Here is a 17,893-nt window from a genome sequence, read left to right as displayed (position 1 = left end):
CACTTCTAGGGAGTAAGTTCAGTTTTCATGTCCATTGAGTCCTTAGCTTCTCTGCCGAGACTCTCAACACAAGTGCCAATTATGGGGTATTTTTTGTGATGACATTGGGAATTGGATTAAGACCAATGTATCAGAAATGGTTTCCTACTGGCAAGAGATTCCAATTCACTACTAGCTCTCTGAGTCTCATTGCTGGCAAAGTTTACAGATGACACAAAGATTGGTGGAGTGGTAAATAAGGACAGGTCAGTTATATCACGTGATCTGGACAGCTTCGTAAACTGGGTTCATTCAAATTAGAGTGGATAATTTTTTTTTTAATATTTTTTGATTGTTATAATTTAAATAACAGATTTATTTTAAAAAAATAAACCTGTTTAAAATGAAAACTGAATTTAATACCAAATATGGTAAGACCTAAACTACTTATAATTTAGTTGTAAATGTGAAACATATATTGCTCAGAGAAGTTTATGTATCCAAAACATTTAAGGTTGTTTTGTTTAATAAAAAATACATTTTACATGATGTGTGTGTTTAAATTCCAGTTACCATCCTAATAGTTTGACATAAACCATGAACAAAACATTGATTATCTAGTAAATAAGCCATATATGTAGGAGCAGGATTTTAGATTTGTATTATCAGAATTAATGTATGATTTGATCATCCTGCCAGCCACCCTTTTTGAATAGCAGAAAGGAATTGGGACATTGGTAGAATCTGGCAGACTGCCAGCGTCTGTACTGGTGTTAAGGCAGGGACAGACCAGAACAATCCTTATGACGGATTATGGTCATCCTTTTGTTTTAGAAAAAGTTACAATGTCTACTATGGTTTCTTATATGTATTATAAATTAGGCACTCTAGTTAAATACACCTCTACCCAGATATAACACAACCCGATATAACACGAATTCGGATATAACGCGGTAAAGCAGCGCTCTGGGGGGACGGAGCTGCGCACTCCAGCGGATCAAAGCAAATTTGATATAACGAAGTTTCACCTATAATGCGGTAAGATTTTTTGGCTCCCAAGGACAGTGTTATATCAGGGTAGAGGTGTATACATTTCTTTGTTTTAAGGTTTAGTAAATAAGAGACAGGATCTTGCATTGTGTCGATGTTAAGGTGATTAGAGGAATGTTGAAGCCCTGGGCCACAATGTGAATTGTTTTGATTACAAGGTTTAGTAAGGTTTAATTTACAACGCCTTTCATGCTCAACATAAAAACGGCTGTATACCTTTAAAGGTCTCTGTAAAAAACTGTGTGTGAATGAGAAATACATGCATCAGAAAAAAATAAGGTGTGAAGGCCATTGTTATAGCCAGATGGTCAAGGAACAAGAAGTAAAGAGACTTAACGACACCAGAGACCCATCAATGCACATCCATAATTAAAGGAAGGGCAGATTAAGGACCCTGAGGTGGAGGCTGGCACCCCTAAAGACAAAACAATTGATTAAATCAAAACCAGGACAGGATGACCCTCTTGGAGGTGTTTTGGAATGTTAACATCAAAAGAGAACACCAATTAAGGAGTAACTGGTCACAAACTAACACAGAAAAATCCATAGACTTCAACAGAGACCAATCTTTCTGGCCACTAGATTGATCCAGACTCTGTACTGGTAACTATAAAGATCAACTGGGAGGACTGTATGCCTGGTGTGTACGTGTAACTGAAAAGCATATGCTAACTGCTGTATTCTCAATAAATGTGGCATCTTGCCTTTTTCCCTGAAAAAGATCCCGTGCGCTTCTTATAAGCATAACATATATCACTCACCACTTGCTAACATATTAAAAATGTACTAATTAATAAGAATCTGAAAATATTAAACTATCTAATTGCTTAAAAACATTTGTATAGTTATAGTGTATCATTCTAGGTAGCAAAAATGATGTACCAAATCCAGTATAAAGGCTCAATTTAGCTGTAAATCAACATGTTTTAATGGCTATATTAACCAACGAGAATGCACGTCTCTTTAGAAAATAACTAAGTACAAAAGGTAAGTTGATTAAAGTCAATGATTTAAAATGAGGCTTTCCACTTGTGATTTGAATCAATCCACTCGATTCAAATTACAGTATTGAAGAGAACTCAACTTGTGTTTCAGTCTAGCAGACAAAGTCATAACAGGATTAAACATCTGGAAACTGAAACTAGACATTCAGAAACTGTCAATAAAGTGCATGCTTTTAACAGTTAGATAATTAACCATTAAAATAATTTAAACAGAGATGTGGTGTATTTCCCATCACTTGAAGTTTTTACATGACGATTTCTTAAAATCTAGCTCAACTAGAAGTTACAGGCATGGTGCAGAAACTATGTGAAATTCAATAGCAGATATTAGGCACAAAGTCAGACCAGATGATCATAAGGCACCTTCCAGCCTTAGGAATCTATGACCCACCCAATCCCACTTAAATCAAGAATTAAAAAAAAAACCCATGAGACTATTCTGAGTTACCCAAAATCAAGATCAAGATGAGATCCTATCTAGCCAACGTCAATCGCTGAGGGCTCTTAACATCAAGGCTTGCACCTGAAGCATGCTGTATGTTGTTATTTAAGTTAGCCTGAAGAAACTCTAAAATGAGATTGATGGGAACCAAAAATAAATACTCTTGGATTCCCTTGCCTACTGTTTCAAAAAGCTACATTTCCCCAAACTCTCTAATAGACCTTTCAAGTATCTGTCCTTCTTGATTTTACAAGGGCATAATCACTTTTCCTGCATGCTCCAGTAACTTTAACTTTCCCCTGAAGAGCTAGGCTTTACGCATCAATTTAGATCTGGATGCTGAATCTGTGTGAACAAGTCTTCTGCCTTGGTACACATTGACGATATGCTTTTTCCCTTTTACTGGTGTCTCTGTGTTAAGGGAACTGGTGGAAGTGTATATTCCAACAACCTACTCCACAGGAATAAAGAGACCAGTGAGATCACACACTCATGAACTATGAACAATATGCAAGAGGAAGTTCTACCTGCACACTAGAAGAACTTGCTGTCATTTCTCTATTAAGCAGACTGGAAGAATGGATCACTCATCTGCATCTTTTATTTCTGTCCACAAAGTAAGAACGCTCATCTAGCAACTCATCTTCACCTTAAGTAGTGCAAACTCTTCCTCTCTGGGTGACCTTACACCGATCTTATCCCCTCTAATCAGTTCAAACAGCAGGTAAGATAGTTTTCTTTGCTCATTGTTCTGACCAGTTCGTCCCCTTTTCTGTATCCTTCCACTGGCTCTCCACTTCCACTGCATCAGGTTCTAGCTTCTTCCCTCACTTTCAGAGCCCTTTACAACTTTGCCCTTCCCTACTTACTATTCTCTTACTGTTTCATCATTCCACCTTCTTTCCTCATGACATCACTATGACTCTAAAAACTCCTCAGTGCCAATAGGCAAAGAATTCACTATTTGGTAACGAACTCCTGAGAGGCCTGACCAAATCACTATACCCAACAGACTGCTTTCATAGTATTTATCCAAAGAGGCTCAAATGAGGTCTCTAATAAAAGCTTATGTCATATTGGTCCTCAATCATTGTGAGGTATATGTATGGATAATATTTAAGGAATTGTGTATGAATACTGGAAGGTATGCTTTGAAGTCTGAATCAAAGCAAGGCTGTCAAGCAGGTTTTGACCAAAGGTTGTATGTTCACCTGCCTGCCTCAGTTCACATATAAAATAGGCATTGTAAGCCAACTCAATTTACATATGATGTCAACATGAGGACGTGAAAGCAAAATGGAACTAGCACGCCAAGGAATAAACCACGAGGGTCATCCTGATTCTGGGGACAAAACAATGAACTTTGGGAATATAAGGAGAAGGCAAAAAGACACTTTTGTTCTTCACCGAGGATGCAAAAAGGATAATGCTTTTTGCATTCATGAAAGAGGGATCCCAGTCATGATGGTTGGAGACACTGGGAGAGTGCTTTAACTTTAGACAAGGGTTTCTTACTAGAGGCAGTGAAATATTTGACCAGATTTTAATGCCCACCTATCAACCAAATTATTTTTTCCACTGTAGCTTAATACAGTCTGACCAGGCTTTTTATTTCGGATATGCTTTATTTGCAAGTACCTCACTTTTAAAAACAGTTTTAAAAAAGGAAATTTACAGGAAGAGCCCAAGTAATTACATCTGTAAATCTTTATTAGTTAGTGACACTGCACTGAAGACTATCTTTTTCTCAGCCTCAAACTATTAGATTCACCAAATATACATGAGTTCTTAAAAACAGCTTCTTATAGAAGAACAGCCCTACTGGGTCAGACCAAAGGGCCATATAACCCAGTATTCTGTCTTCTTACAGTGGCCAGTGTCAGGTGCCCCAGAGAGAATGAACAGAACAGGTAATCATCAAGTGATCCATACCCTGTCGCTCATTCCCAGCTTTTGGCAAACAGAGGCTAGGGACACCATTCCTGCCCATCCTGGCTAACAGCCATTGATGGACCTATCCTCCATGAATTTATCTAGTTCTTTTTTGAATCCTGTTGTAGTCTTGGCCTTCACTACATCCTCTGGCAAGGAGTTCCACAGGTTGACTGTGCGTTGTATGAAGAAATACTTCCTTCAATTTGTTTTAAACCTTCTGCCTTGTAATTTCATTTGGTGACGCCTAGTTCTTGTGTTATGAGAAGTAGTAAACAACACTTCCTTATCTACTTTCTTTCTCAACAACAACCATGGTTTTATAGATCTCTATCATATCTCCCCTTAGCTGTCTCTTTTCCAAGCTGAAAAGTCCCAGTCTTATTAATCTCTCCTCATATGGAAGTCGTTCCATATCCCTAATAATTTTTGTTGCCCTTTTCTGAACCTTTTCCAATTCCAATATATCTTTTTTGAGATGGGGCGACCACATCTGCACACAGTATTTAAGATGTGGGAGTACCATGGATTTATACAGAGGCAACACAATATTTTCTGTCCTATTATCTATCCCTTTCTTAATTATTCCCAGCATTGTTCGCTTTTTGACTGCCGCTGCACACTGAGTGGATGTTTTCAGAGAACTATCCACAATGACTCCAAGATCTTTTTCTTGAGTGGTAACAGCTAATTTAGACCTCATCATTTTATATGTATAGTTGGGATTATGCTTTACAATGTGCATTACTTTGCATTTATCAACATTAAATTTCATCTGCCATTTTGTTGCCCAGTCACCCAGTTTTGGAAGATCCTTTTGTAGCTCTTCACAGTTTGCCTGGGTCTTAACTATCTTTAGTAATTTTGTATCATCTTCAAATTTTGCCACCTCACTGTTTACCCCTTTTCCCAGATCATTTATGAATATGCTGAATAGCACTCAGAACAGAACCCTGGGGGACACCATTATTTACCTCTCTCCATTCTGAAAACTGACCATTTATTCCTACTCTTTGTTTCCTGTCTTTTAACCAGTTACCAATCCATGGGAGCACCTTCCCTCTTATCCCATGGCAGCTTACTTTGCATAAGAGCCTTTGGTGAGGGACCTTGTCAAAGGCTTTCTGAAAATCTAAGTACACTATATCCACTGGATCCCCTTGTTCCACATGCTTGTTGACCCCCTCAAAGAATACTAGTAGATTGGTGAGGGATGATTTCCCTTTTCTAAAACCATGTTGATTCTTCTTCAAATTATGCTCATCTATATATCTGACAATATTGTTCTTTATTATAGTTTCAACCAGTTTTCCTGGTACTGAAGTCTGGCTTACAGGCCTGAAATTGCCGGGATCACTCTGGAGCCCTTTTTAAAAATTGATGTCACATTAGCTATCCTCTAGTCATCTGGTACAGAAGCTGATTTAAATGATAGGTTACAGACAACAGTTAGTAGTTCTGCAATTTCACATTTGAGATCCTTCAGAACTCTTGAATGAGTACCACCTGGTTCTGGTGACTTATTCCTGTTTAGTTATCAGTTTGTTCTAAAACCTCCTCTAATGATACCTCAATCTGGGACCGTTCCTCAGATCTGTCTCCTAAAAAGAATGTCTCAGGTTTGGGAATCTCCCTCACATCCTCAGCCATGAAGATCGATGCAAAGAATTCATTTAGTTTCTCCCCAATGGTCTTATCATCCTTGAGTGCTCCTTTAGCGCCTCGATTGTCCAGTGGCCCTACTGGTTGTTTAGCAATTCACAGTGATGTGAACTGAAGAAACAGCATACTGTACTGAAACCAAAATGAATAAATATTGATGATTGTGATAGGGACTTCAGTGGCCCGGAAATCTAGTGGCTGGATCGTTGGTTTGGGGGCGGGGGGGGAGGAAGAGGACTGTAGAGGGACCTGACTCCTCCCTCTCCACCAAGTCCTGGCCCAGGGTCCTGCGATGCTGAACCCCTAAACAGGGTAGCTGGATCTTTCTCCTGGGCGGGGTGGGGTGGTGGTGATTCAGGACCTGTTTTACTGGGCTGCTTCCTATGAAAGTCCTTTTATAGTTTGGCTGTGGGCCCTGCTGGGCCAGTTACCCCGCAGTTGGGGCATACCTGCAGGCTCCCCTTGGCAGGGGAAGGCTTATTTGTCTCCAGTGGCTGCATTGACCGATCTGTGCCTTCAGGCAGGCAAGCAGAGAGCTCCTGCCTCTTGGCCAGTCAGCCCCTAAACTGAGCCAGGCTCCCTTCTTTTCTCCCCCCTCTAGGCCAGGTAGTGGCTGCAGGTATAATGGGGCAGAGCTAGCTGAACCCACATATTTTCTTTAACCCTTGCTGTGCCAGGTGGCAGTTTCTCTGCTCCCTCACAATGATTTAAAGCAAATTAAATTTTTTTTACTTATAACAATTTTTAAAAATAAACCCATTTCAAATGAAATCTTAATTTAATACAAATATGCTAAGGCCTAAACTACTTATAATCACATAAAACACTGAAATAAAAAAAAATATGCTGAATCCATAAGTCGCTATCAAAAACTTTGAGTTGAAGGCTGCTTTTCTATATAAAGAAAGAATTGGGCTTGGGGGGGGGCATCTAACTTCTGAGGTCAGCTTCATAAATATGGAACAATAGGTCAGCCTAAGTAACTTGAGAGACTGCCTCATTTTCCAGAGACTTAGAAGAATAGGAACTTAAGTTCTAGTCACTTTCACATAGGCATATTTGAAAATTTTCCCAGGCTGACCTGAAATAATCAGCTTAATTCACTGACTAAAGTTAATCCCTCTGTTTAATAAATCATTTAGTTGTAAGCGTGAAACATGTTTGATAAGATAAGTTTTATGTATCTAAAACATTTAAGGTTGTTTTGTTTACTAAAAATTAGGGCCATCAAGCGATTAATTGGGTGATTAAACAATAATACAATACCATTTATTTAAATATTTTTGGATGTTTTCTACATTTTCAAATATATTGATTTCTATTACAACATAGAATACAAAGTGTACAGTGCTCACTTTATATTTATTTTTGATTACAAATATTTGCACTGTAAAATAAGACATGGTATTTTTCAATTCACCTAATAGAAGTATTGTAGTGCAATCACTTTATTATGAAAGTTGAACTTACAAATGTAGAACTGTGTAAAAAAAAAAAAAAACTGCATTCAAAAATAAAAATGTAAAACTTTAGCGCCTACAAGTCCACTCAGTCCTACCTTCAGCCAATCGCCCAGACAAATAAGTTTGTCTATTCCACTATTCAAGAGGACATGCGTCCATGCTGATGACGGGTTCTGCTTGATAACTATCCAAAGCAGTGCAGACCGATGCATGTTCATTTTCATCATCTGAGTCAGATGCCACCAGCAGAAGGTTGATTTTCTTTTTTGGTAATTCGGGTTCTGCAGTTTCAGCATCAGAGTGTTGCTCTTTTAAGACTTCTAAAAGCATGCTCCACACCTCGTCCGTCTCAGATTTTGGATGGCACTTCAGATTCTTAAACCTTGGGTCGAGTGCTGTAGCTATCTTTAGAAATCTTACATTGGTACCTTCTTTGGTGTTTTGTCAAATCTGCTGTGAAAGTGTTCTTAAAACGAACATGTGCTGGGTCATCATCCGAGACTGCTATAACATGAAATATATCGCAGAATGCGGGTAAAACAGAACAGGAGACAAAATTCTCCCCCAAAGAGTTCAGTCAAAAAATTAATTATCGCATTTTTTTTTTAATGAGCATCATCAGCATTGAAGCACGTCCCCTGGAATAGTGGCCGAAGAATGAAGGAGCATACAAATGTTTAGCTTATCTGGCACATAAATACGTTGCAACACCAGCTACAAAAGTGCCATGCGAATTCCTGTTCTCACTTTCAGGTGACATTGTAAACAAGAAGCAGGCAGCAGTATTTCCAATAAATGTAAACAAACCTGTTTGTCTTCGTGATTGGCTGAACAAGAAGTAGGACTGAGTGGACTTTAGGCTCTGAAGTTTTACATAACTGCACTCAAAAACAAAACAGTGTAACAAAAAAAATCTGTATTTGTAAATTATACTTTCACGACAAAGAGATTGCACTACAGGACTTGTATGAGGTGACTGAAAAATACAATTTCTTTTCTTTTTACAGTGAAAATATTTGTAAAAAAAATAGTGTGCACTGTACACTTTGTATTCTGTGCTGTAATAGAAATCAATATACTTGAAAATGTAGAAAAAAATCCAAAAATATTTAATACATTTCAATTAGTCTTCTATTATTTAACAGTATGATTAATCATGTGTAAAATCAACATGTTTTAATGGTTATGTCAATCAATGGAATTAACCTTTCTTTAGAAAATAACTGACGCATAAATGGAAAAGTTGATTAAAATCAAGGATTTAAAAGGAGGCTTTCCAGTTGGTGATTTAAATCACCTTGATTTAAATCAATCCAATGACTGAAACTACCTAGGGAATAACTGGCTACCATAACAGAATCAAACATTTAAATAACTGCATATTTTTAATACATTACATGATATTCAGTAACAAATGTTAATGTTCAATTTGTTAAATATCACAAACAAAAAAAGAAAAAAAGAAAGAAAGAAAATTTGATACCTTGGCAAAGGTGTAAATTCACTGATGATGCCTTCTGTTCCAAGGGTTATGCCCTGAACTATGAAAGTGCTCCCCATTCCTTTCCAAAGAGCTCTTGGACCCTATAATTTAACATTTCCAGTTAGATTCAGTAACATGAAAATTGGTGAGAATACATTTCACACTTTTAATAAAATTGTAGAAACACTCTAGAAAGGGGCCCTAATTGAACACTGGATCTGAATGTTCCCAAATTAACAGAATTCAGACCCTGATCCGAACAATGATCATCTCTAAATACTTTTCATATCAATAACACTTTCCATCAGATAACCTGAAAGAGCTTTACAAGCATTAATACATTAAGCCTCCCAACAATAGTTTTGGTATGCATTATCTCCATATTTCTGTTGGGCAAAATGAGGTACAGAAAGGCTACGTGATTTACCCCAAATCACCCAGCCTGTCCTCTGCAAACCCAGAAATACATTCCCTTCTTTTAACTAGTCTTGGACTTTAGACACAAAACCATCCTTTTATTGTAATAACATGGATATTTATGTTGAATTTTATAGTGGAATTCAGAGCACAGTAGTCTTCCAAAATTTAAAAAAGTCACTATTTAATTTGAAATATTCTTTTTATCCACATAAATATCTAATACTTTTTGGAATCCTGCTGAATTCTTGGCCTGTTCTTTTCTCTCTGTGTGTGTGTGTGTTTTACACACACACACACGCGCTTTTTTCCAATAAATATTAAGCACAGTGAAATAAAGAACTACAGAAAGTGAAGTTCTTTATTAAACTCTTTTTAGTAATTAATAAAAATAAAACTCAGAAAAATATTTTCATAATGCTCAACTAGCTTCTTAAAATATTTAGAGATGAAGAAGCTTTCTGTTTCAATAAATACATATGCCACAACTGTATCTACATAATTTTGTTTTATGTATAGCTATAGAGGGCTCAAAATACTGACCTGGGTCTTATTGATGCTGTACATAATATTGACAATAGTAAATGGAGTGAGATGATAATTCCGGGCGTGATAATTAACCTGGTAAAATATACATGCATGTATGTAAAAAAAATGCTGGAATATAACAATTGTTGTTAAAACACTTAGGTGATGAATATTCACTTAAATGTTACAATTTAGACTGCAAGATCATCTAAACAAGGACTGTTTTTCTGAGGCACCTTGAACATTCTTCGTCACTCAGACATTAATAATACTTTTTAAAATCTTCATTGCCACTTAAAAGAACATAGATCAAAATTAATTTGCAAATTTAGGTGTTAAAAAAGTAAGCTTTGAAAAAAAATCTTAAAACAAAGAAAAAATTTCTTTTTAAAAAAAAAAGTCCAATGGAAAGTTATTTTTAAACAAACACCAAAACATTCTACTAGTAATGAGAACCCGACAGTAATTTCGTTAGTAACCACTTAGATGCTATTTTTCTTTATTTTACGTTCATTATCCGAACTAAAAAGACAGCATGAAAAGTGAAAGTAAATTAAATTAAAATTTTAATTTAAGTGCTAAAAGTTACATAAGGAAATTTGTTTTTTAAAAACTTTTTACCTGACAGTGTCTACTTAGGTCTTAAGCTTCCTTATAACTCTACAATCAGATTATATACAAAGTCTGAAACTAGATTACGTTCAATGCAGAATTTAAAAAGATGTACCTGACATTGGCGACGTAGAACAATGCAAGGATGTGCCAACACATTTTCTGTAAATAAACTTTAAAAGAGGAATGTATTTAAAAGTAGTGAAAATAAACTGAAACCTATTAATAGCTGATATTTTTCTTTAGCAGCAAATTAATATTAGGTTTACAATATTTGTGGAATACACAAAACTACATCCCAATGTTAGTCCACATCCTGCCAGCAGGTATTTTTGGAGAGTGAACCACATACTTTCCAACAGCCCAAAAGGTCAGATTCTCAGAAACTGATCACCCACTCCTTAAGGGTACATCTGTACAAAAATTAATGCTCACACCCTCCCCCTGTGAATATGAGGAAATAAGCAGAGGCACAAAGTGAGTCACCCATGACCGCAGAGCTGGTTGGTGGCAGAACCAGAATTTAAAGCTCCCAACTCCCAGTTTTACAGTCATTCCTCTACACCACAGAGCCTCTCAAAGAAAGGCCTTCTTCTATAAATCTACTAGGCCCCTACAATATATTAACAGAGGTATGAAGGTGTTCAATAGTTGACCCAAAAACCTTATTCACCAGGCACCTTGAAAAATCGTGGACTTGGAGAGACATCGCAATATGTGTTCTGAGAACAGAATTAATTAGTATATTAAGGTCCACCATTTTCTCAACAAAAACAATATATAATTCCATACATAAGGATAGTAGCTTTGGATAGTTTTGCCACCCCAATATTACTGCTCTGGCATGCTTTGACATTGTGCTTGGTGATATTTGCGCCTGCTTAGGGAGGATTAATACTACCTGAAAATATTCATTTGAGTGACCAATGCACAAGCACTCTTCCCAGAAGCATTTCAGAATTCTCAGAAGTCTCTCCATATTTAACTGCAGATTCTCAGCGACACCCCTCCCTCCTACACAGGAGTCAACACTGTCTTGATTTTAGAATCATCTCCTCTAGATTCCTTGCTCTGATTACCCCACACTAAAATTTGAAGATGTTTCTCCAAAATATAGGTGAGTGGGAAATTACATCTTTAACTATAACTAGTCAGTCACCAGGTACATATATCTCTTGGGCTATTTTTCTCTCCTGTTAATCTATGCAGCATGAATTTTAAACTGAGCAAGACTCAGCCTTTTGTTTTGTTTGAACAGGATCCCAAGTTGCCAAACAGCACAGGCATGCGGATGTTCTTCAGGGGTTCCTTGTACTGAAAGCAGACATCAACAGAAGTATATCTATACTTGCTCATTACCATACTATTTGATAGCCTTAAGATATATAGGTCTCTAACTCATTGGGGCCCAACTTTGGTCAATATGAAAATCTCTGCAGTTCATGGGATCCATGCTAATCGCTGCAAGCATCCTTTGCCATTACATTTGAAGATAAGGGCCAGAGGCTATGAGCTGGAGAGAAGACTGCTGAAAAAGCTAATACTGTAGTTATGTTCATTTCTTGATTGGTTTCATTCAGTGCCAACAGCAGTAAAGACATCCCCACTAAACCTAATGGCTCCATGTGCACTCATTCTTGTAAATCATCCTTTATTTAGACTCAGTCAAAATGTAAGAAATACAGCACACACTATCTAGTTTACAGTATATATTATTCTTCTGTCATTATCTAATCAATATTTTAAGTACTGTTTCTGAGGTTTAAAATTCAAGAATACTATGCCAATGCAATTTCAGCTAGTTCCACTCACTCTACCATCCCCATTGCTTTCTAAAGTGCAAATATGTAAGAGTACTTTTTGTTGATGTTTGCTTCATGAAAAACATTCTATAGCAACTTATATGCCCCAAGGTTTTCAAAACTCCTGCCCTATATAGATTTTTGAATCTAACCCATCACTGTAGTAACTGAAAGAGCTGCAGTACCTTAGCTTGAGAAAGAAGGTAAGAGAAAACAATTAACTTTATGCTAGATTTTTAAACCCAGTTAATTAAAGCCATATTGTAATTTGAACTCAGGGAGCATGACAGACTACAAAATGTAAAAGCCATAATTATCAGTGAAAAATATGTTTTGCACAGAACAAATTTCTTACCTGGCAAGGCCAATACCAAAGCCTGCAAATCTATTCAACTGCTCTGAAAAAAAACCACAACAGAAGATTATGTAGCACTGATATTTACTGCAGAACAGTGAGGAAAGAAATAACTGTAATACAGTGTACCAAAGCAACCAATTTTATAGCTTGCTCATTTCAACAAATTCTAAGCACTGCACCACAGTGTACAGAGTATAATACTTTGGGGATAGTTTTGCCAACTCAGCAAAAGTAAAATATAATGGTCTACCAAAGACTACTTGCATGTGAAGTGCTTGGTTTATAAAAATTTGTTGGAGCTCAAATACAAGTAACTTATTTGCCCTAAACTGTTTACATGAGGAAAAGAGGGACTGGATGCCTAATGGAACTGGGAACAAGTTGACTGACATCTGGGAAAACAAATTGACCCAAATCTATAATGACCAAAACATGTTCAACAGCATGTGTAACAGGAATATGGTCTCAGTCCAGTTCTTAATGGACAAATGTCAGTACCATAATGCCATTTAACTGGCATTACAGAATCAAAAGGCACAGAGAGTGAACCTTTTACTTCTAGAAGTCCCCACCACATCAACGTTGGGGCATATTGGTAAAAAGGCATCACGGGGAAGCTTGCATCACTGCTACCAAGCCATACTTAAAGCTTGTCTCCACTTACTGGGGATCGATGCGCAGCGATCGATCAACTGGGGATCGAGTTAGTGGGTCTAGTGAAGACCCACTAAATCAATTGCCAATCGCTCTCCCAGCGAATCCAGTACTCCCCACCGAAACAAGAAACATAAGGTAAATCGACAGGAGAGTTTCTCCCGTCGACTCAGGGCAGTGTAGACACGACAAAAGGTCAACCTAAACCACGTCGACTCCAGCTATGTTATTCATGTAGCTGGAGTTGCTTAACATAGGTCGACTGAGCCCCGTAGTGTAGACCTGCCCTTGGTCTGCTAAGGCTTTGTGTCTAGTACTGTCAAATGGGAACTTTTTCCTAACACTAAATTCACTTTAAACCTTATGATAGCAGGACACACAAATGTTAGTACTGTTAAATGCACAACAAAAAATTGACATGACTTTCTTCAGAAAGAGGGGAGATTGAAATTCTGGACAAGTGTTTTGAAATTTTTTCAAATATTTATCTGGTGACTGAAAATACAGAACTAATTGATTATAATGATTCCCTGGAATAGCAAGCTGCTTAGGTTGTTTTGATCAATAGCCTCCCAATTAAGACTTACAACTATGGAGTGACTACTTCCAGTCCTAAGGTTTATTTGGTTTTCATTATAAGCCTGATATTGATCCTCATTTTCTCAAAACTGAAAATCTTTTCCATCTGAACTTTTGTACATGTGCTCTGTAGCCAGCAAAGAATTTATATGGAAAGTTTCAGGTTAGATAAGGAGTTTATGAAATAGAATTTGAAAAGTTAAACAACATGCCTAGCTGTATTTCCAAAAGCTTGGTCTAAAAACTTTCAAATTTGTTTTATAAAATAACCCCCAAAGAGATCAAATCATAGGACTTTTTTTCATAAAGCGGAGTGCAAAATTTTTGAGATTGAAAAATCTGTGGTTACTATGATACATCCAATCCAAGAAGACTTCATGAGTTTTGCCAAAAGCCCAGTGGGGATTAAGTTTCCTTCAGCCCAAATTTTCAAACCTGGATGCTTAAAGTTAGGCTCCTAAATCTATATTTAAGTTCCTAGATAAAAGTAGCCTGATTTTCAAAGGTGCTGAGTGCCTGCAGTTCTGAATGAAGTCAATTTGCAGACATTCAACACTGTTGAAAATCAGGCACTTTTATACAGGAGCTTAGATATGGATTTAGAAGCCTAACTTTAGGCATGTAGATTTGAAAAGCTCAATTCACTGACCTCAATTCACTTATCTCTTTCCACCTGTAGATACAGTCACAACGTTAACCAACCACTAGTCTTTCTTCCCCTACAGGGAGTCTTCCAAACAAGAGTCAGATTCCTCTGCCTGTTGTGTGCCATGATCCCCAGCTGCCAATTGCTCTCAGCCAAGCAATCAACAGTCAGATCACAAGAAGATTTCTTACTCATTGCAGTAAGCACTTTCTCTCTGCTCCTACAATTTACAAGGCAGAGATAAGAACTTTTGCCCTTTGCCCTGCAGATACTTATTATTTGCTTCAGTGGCTCTTCCAATAGAGCTATCAAGACAGATATGTCAGGGCTCCTCCCAACAGTATCTCAGCCTGGAGCTTTCCACCCCAATCCTCTATGGGGAGATTGGAGTCCTTAGCTTGCCAGGTGAGATGAATGTCTCCTGCAAGCACTCTTGGATCCTTAGGAGACTCCAGTGAATGAACTTGCACATACTGCCCATAGAGCAGAAACAGCTCTCTCCAACTGTGTATCAGAGTCCAAGACACTGAACCTTCTGTCATAAACAGCCATGTTTCAGCAGGCTCCCTCAGAAGACACAGAAGGCAGATGCTATGCTTCTCCTCCAGCAGTAGCACATTCACACCTTCCTCATCCCACACCACTGAATTATTTTTCAAAGTCTTATCAAAAAGTGAAAGGTACCAAAAGATTGGAGAAAAGCAGTAGTAGGAAATAAGGCAAAGAGTGATTCTGCTGTCTCACAAGTCTAACTTTTAACCCTACTAAAACAATGGAACATTTGAAGAAAAAATCCACACCTTTGGAGGGTAATAGAACCATTAGCATATACTGCATTATTACTGAAATGATGACATTTCCAGTAGAATGCATCATGTGTTAAGCACTGCACAAGTAGGAGTTCAGTGAGTTTCCAATGAGATACAGAAGCAAACAATGGTCAATGCAATTTAACTGTTGATGGCAAGATACATCATGAAGTGACAGTCACTTGATAAAGAGCTTTGCTACAACTGCATCAGAAACACATTGCTGTTGTTTTAGGTACCATATTACCAGAAAGATATTTGCAAACCAAAAATAATTCAGGAAAGGGGGGGGGAGGGAAAGATGATCATACATTGAAGGACAGATTAAGGTCTGATCCTGCAAATTGCTGCCCCCAGGCAGAACGCTACTGACTTCAGTCGAGTTCTGGGTGGGCACATAATGAACTGCAGAATTGAGACCTACGAGTCACAGTGGGGGACTTAAAAATACAAGTCTACATATTTTAATACACACACTGGTATTAGAAAATAATTGTTTAGAAATGCATAGAACAACAACTAGAAGTAATGAGATGAAACTGAAGACAGTTCAGGCTAAATATTCAATTCAAATAACTATTTTAATTGAAATTTGAAACACTAATTTCCATTAATATTAGGCTTTTTTTACTTTGTAATACACAAACTAATAGTGCATGAACTACAATGTCCTTTTAATAAAAATATGGAAACAAAAAGAAGTAAAAGAGTTAGGATTATTATCTTGCATTTCAACAATTTGCTGTTCACAACATTCCTTTTCACATTTTAGACATATCTCCATTTCAGGAAGATAGAAAATGATAATCCACTTGCAATGAATTCTGTTCCCTTGTGCCAACACCACCAAGGAACCATTGGAATAGATGCATACATCATATTGTCACAACTCCCAGCTCCTTCAAGAGGAAAAGACTGACAAAACAAGAGAATGTACATTTAAAGGTGACCTATAAATGACAAATTTGTGTTTGTCCCCTTTTTACTTCTTTATGATGCACAAAGAAGGCCTGAAAGTTTTTGTATTTTTGTTTTTAAAAGTTTGTCTCTTGAATTTTGCAGCAAGAAAACTACTATGTTGGCGTGAAACACCAGGAAAGTGAAACCTGATTAACTGACTTAAGATTTTGTTCATGCTCTTTAAAAACTGTTGCAAGGCCCATCTATTGTCTCAGATTTTTTACTGCAATTACAGAAGGTGGAGTATTTATGTTAATTTTGATGCTACTAGTTATATGGATGGCTGAATTTGCATGTATAAATGTATTGCATTATAAAAGGCACATGGAGTGTACAACTGGCACTTTTTACTAACAATGTATTGTGTGTGTCTTATGTGCTTAGCACACACTTTTGGGCACTGTATAAATAATAGCTATTTAACTTAAACATAAAAAAAACTTCCTTTGTTAAAGATTCAACACCACCATCTCTTCAAGCTCCCAAACCACATCTATGGGTACCACAAGACATCCAGGAAAATAGGGAGTGTGAGATAAAACAAAACAAAAACTTTTCAGGTCTTCTTTATACATCAAAACAAAAAACGAACAAATCCACTTTGCTTTCTTATCTTCAAGTCAACTCAAAGTTTGGTGTTCTTTTAATAAATGAACCTTTCTTTTATCTTACGTTTTGATGTCAAAATACAAGAGTGAACAACTAGTTTGTATGGATTTGAGGCAAAACTGGGTTTAAGATATGTAATATCTCCTAAAAGAGGACACTTTGTCTAGGCATTTACTGTATATAGTACCTAACATTGTGGTATCATGAGCAGAAGATAACTACGGTACTTTATGTAGCATGTCTGATGTTACAAAATACTTCAGACATTCAGTAAGAGTTTTAGAATCAGAGTAGAAAATAAACAAAAAATATTTACATAATCTGATTATACGCAATGTGAACAGAAAAAAATTAACTGAAAAAGCTTGAAAAAAATACACTTTCAGATGAGATGTGAAAATAAGTGATTCAATGAGATGGCACAATTGAGCAAAGTTGATTTTAAGAGGAGGGAACTCAAGTGTAAAAAACAAACACTAATTGTGGTTAGACCATGTAGGATGCCAGACAGGTAGCTAATACTAGGTAACCAAAGAAAAGAGTAGGTTCATTAGATAGCCTACCATAGCCAAAGAGGCGTATAAAAAACAAGAACAGTTTTGAATTAAATTCTAAAGTAAATGGAGAAGGGGAGGTAGTAGAGTCCCAGAATAAGAGGGAAGTTGGCATGCATCTCAATTTGCTTCGCAGTCTTAGGCTTGGTCTACACTACCAACTTATGTCGGTATAACTACGTTGCTCCAGGGTGTGGAAAATCCACACCTCTGAGCGATGTAGTTATATTGACCTAACCCCTGGTGTAGATATTGCTATGTCCATGGAAGAGTTTTTTCCGTTGACATAGCTACTGCCTCTTGGGGTAGCTCAAACATGCAGCCCACGTGCCCCCCCCCGGCCTGGTATT

At 37.1% G+C, this 17,893-nt stretch overlaps 1 protein-coding gene across 1 annotated transcript in view; it reads right to left on the bottom strand.

Annotated features, from left to right (window-relative positions):
• Nucleotides 1-17,893, bottom strand: part of SLC25A46 (solute carrier family 25 member 46) — a 41,057-nt gene that overhangs the window by 20,775 nt on the left and 2,389 nt on the right. The window contains exons 2-5 of the mRNA XM_034773980.1: nt 12,730-12,772; nt 10,688-10,745; nt 9,976-10,053; nt 9,016-9,116 (exon numbers count right to left, since the gene is read on the bottom strand). Coding sequence (XP_034629871.1) covers nt 9,016-9,116; nt 9,976-10,053; nt 10,688-10,745; nt 12,730-12,772 — 280 coding nt within the window. The remainder of the gene's footprint in view (nt 1-9,015; nt 9,117-9,975; nt 10,054-10,687; nt 10,746-12,729; nt 12,773-17,893) is intronic.

The sequence above is a fragment of the Trachemys scripta genome, chromosome 6, assembly GCF_013100865.1.
Source record: "Trachemys scripta elegans isolate TJP31775 chromosome 6, CAS_Tse_1.0, whole genome shotgun sequence".
NCBI lineage: Eukaryota > Metazoa > Chordata > Testudines > Emydidae > Trachemys > Trachemys scripta.
Note: the sequence above shows the minus strand (reverse complement) of the source record. Positions and strands in the feature narration are given on the sequence as shown.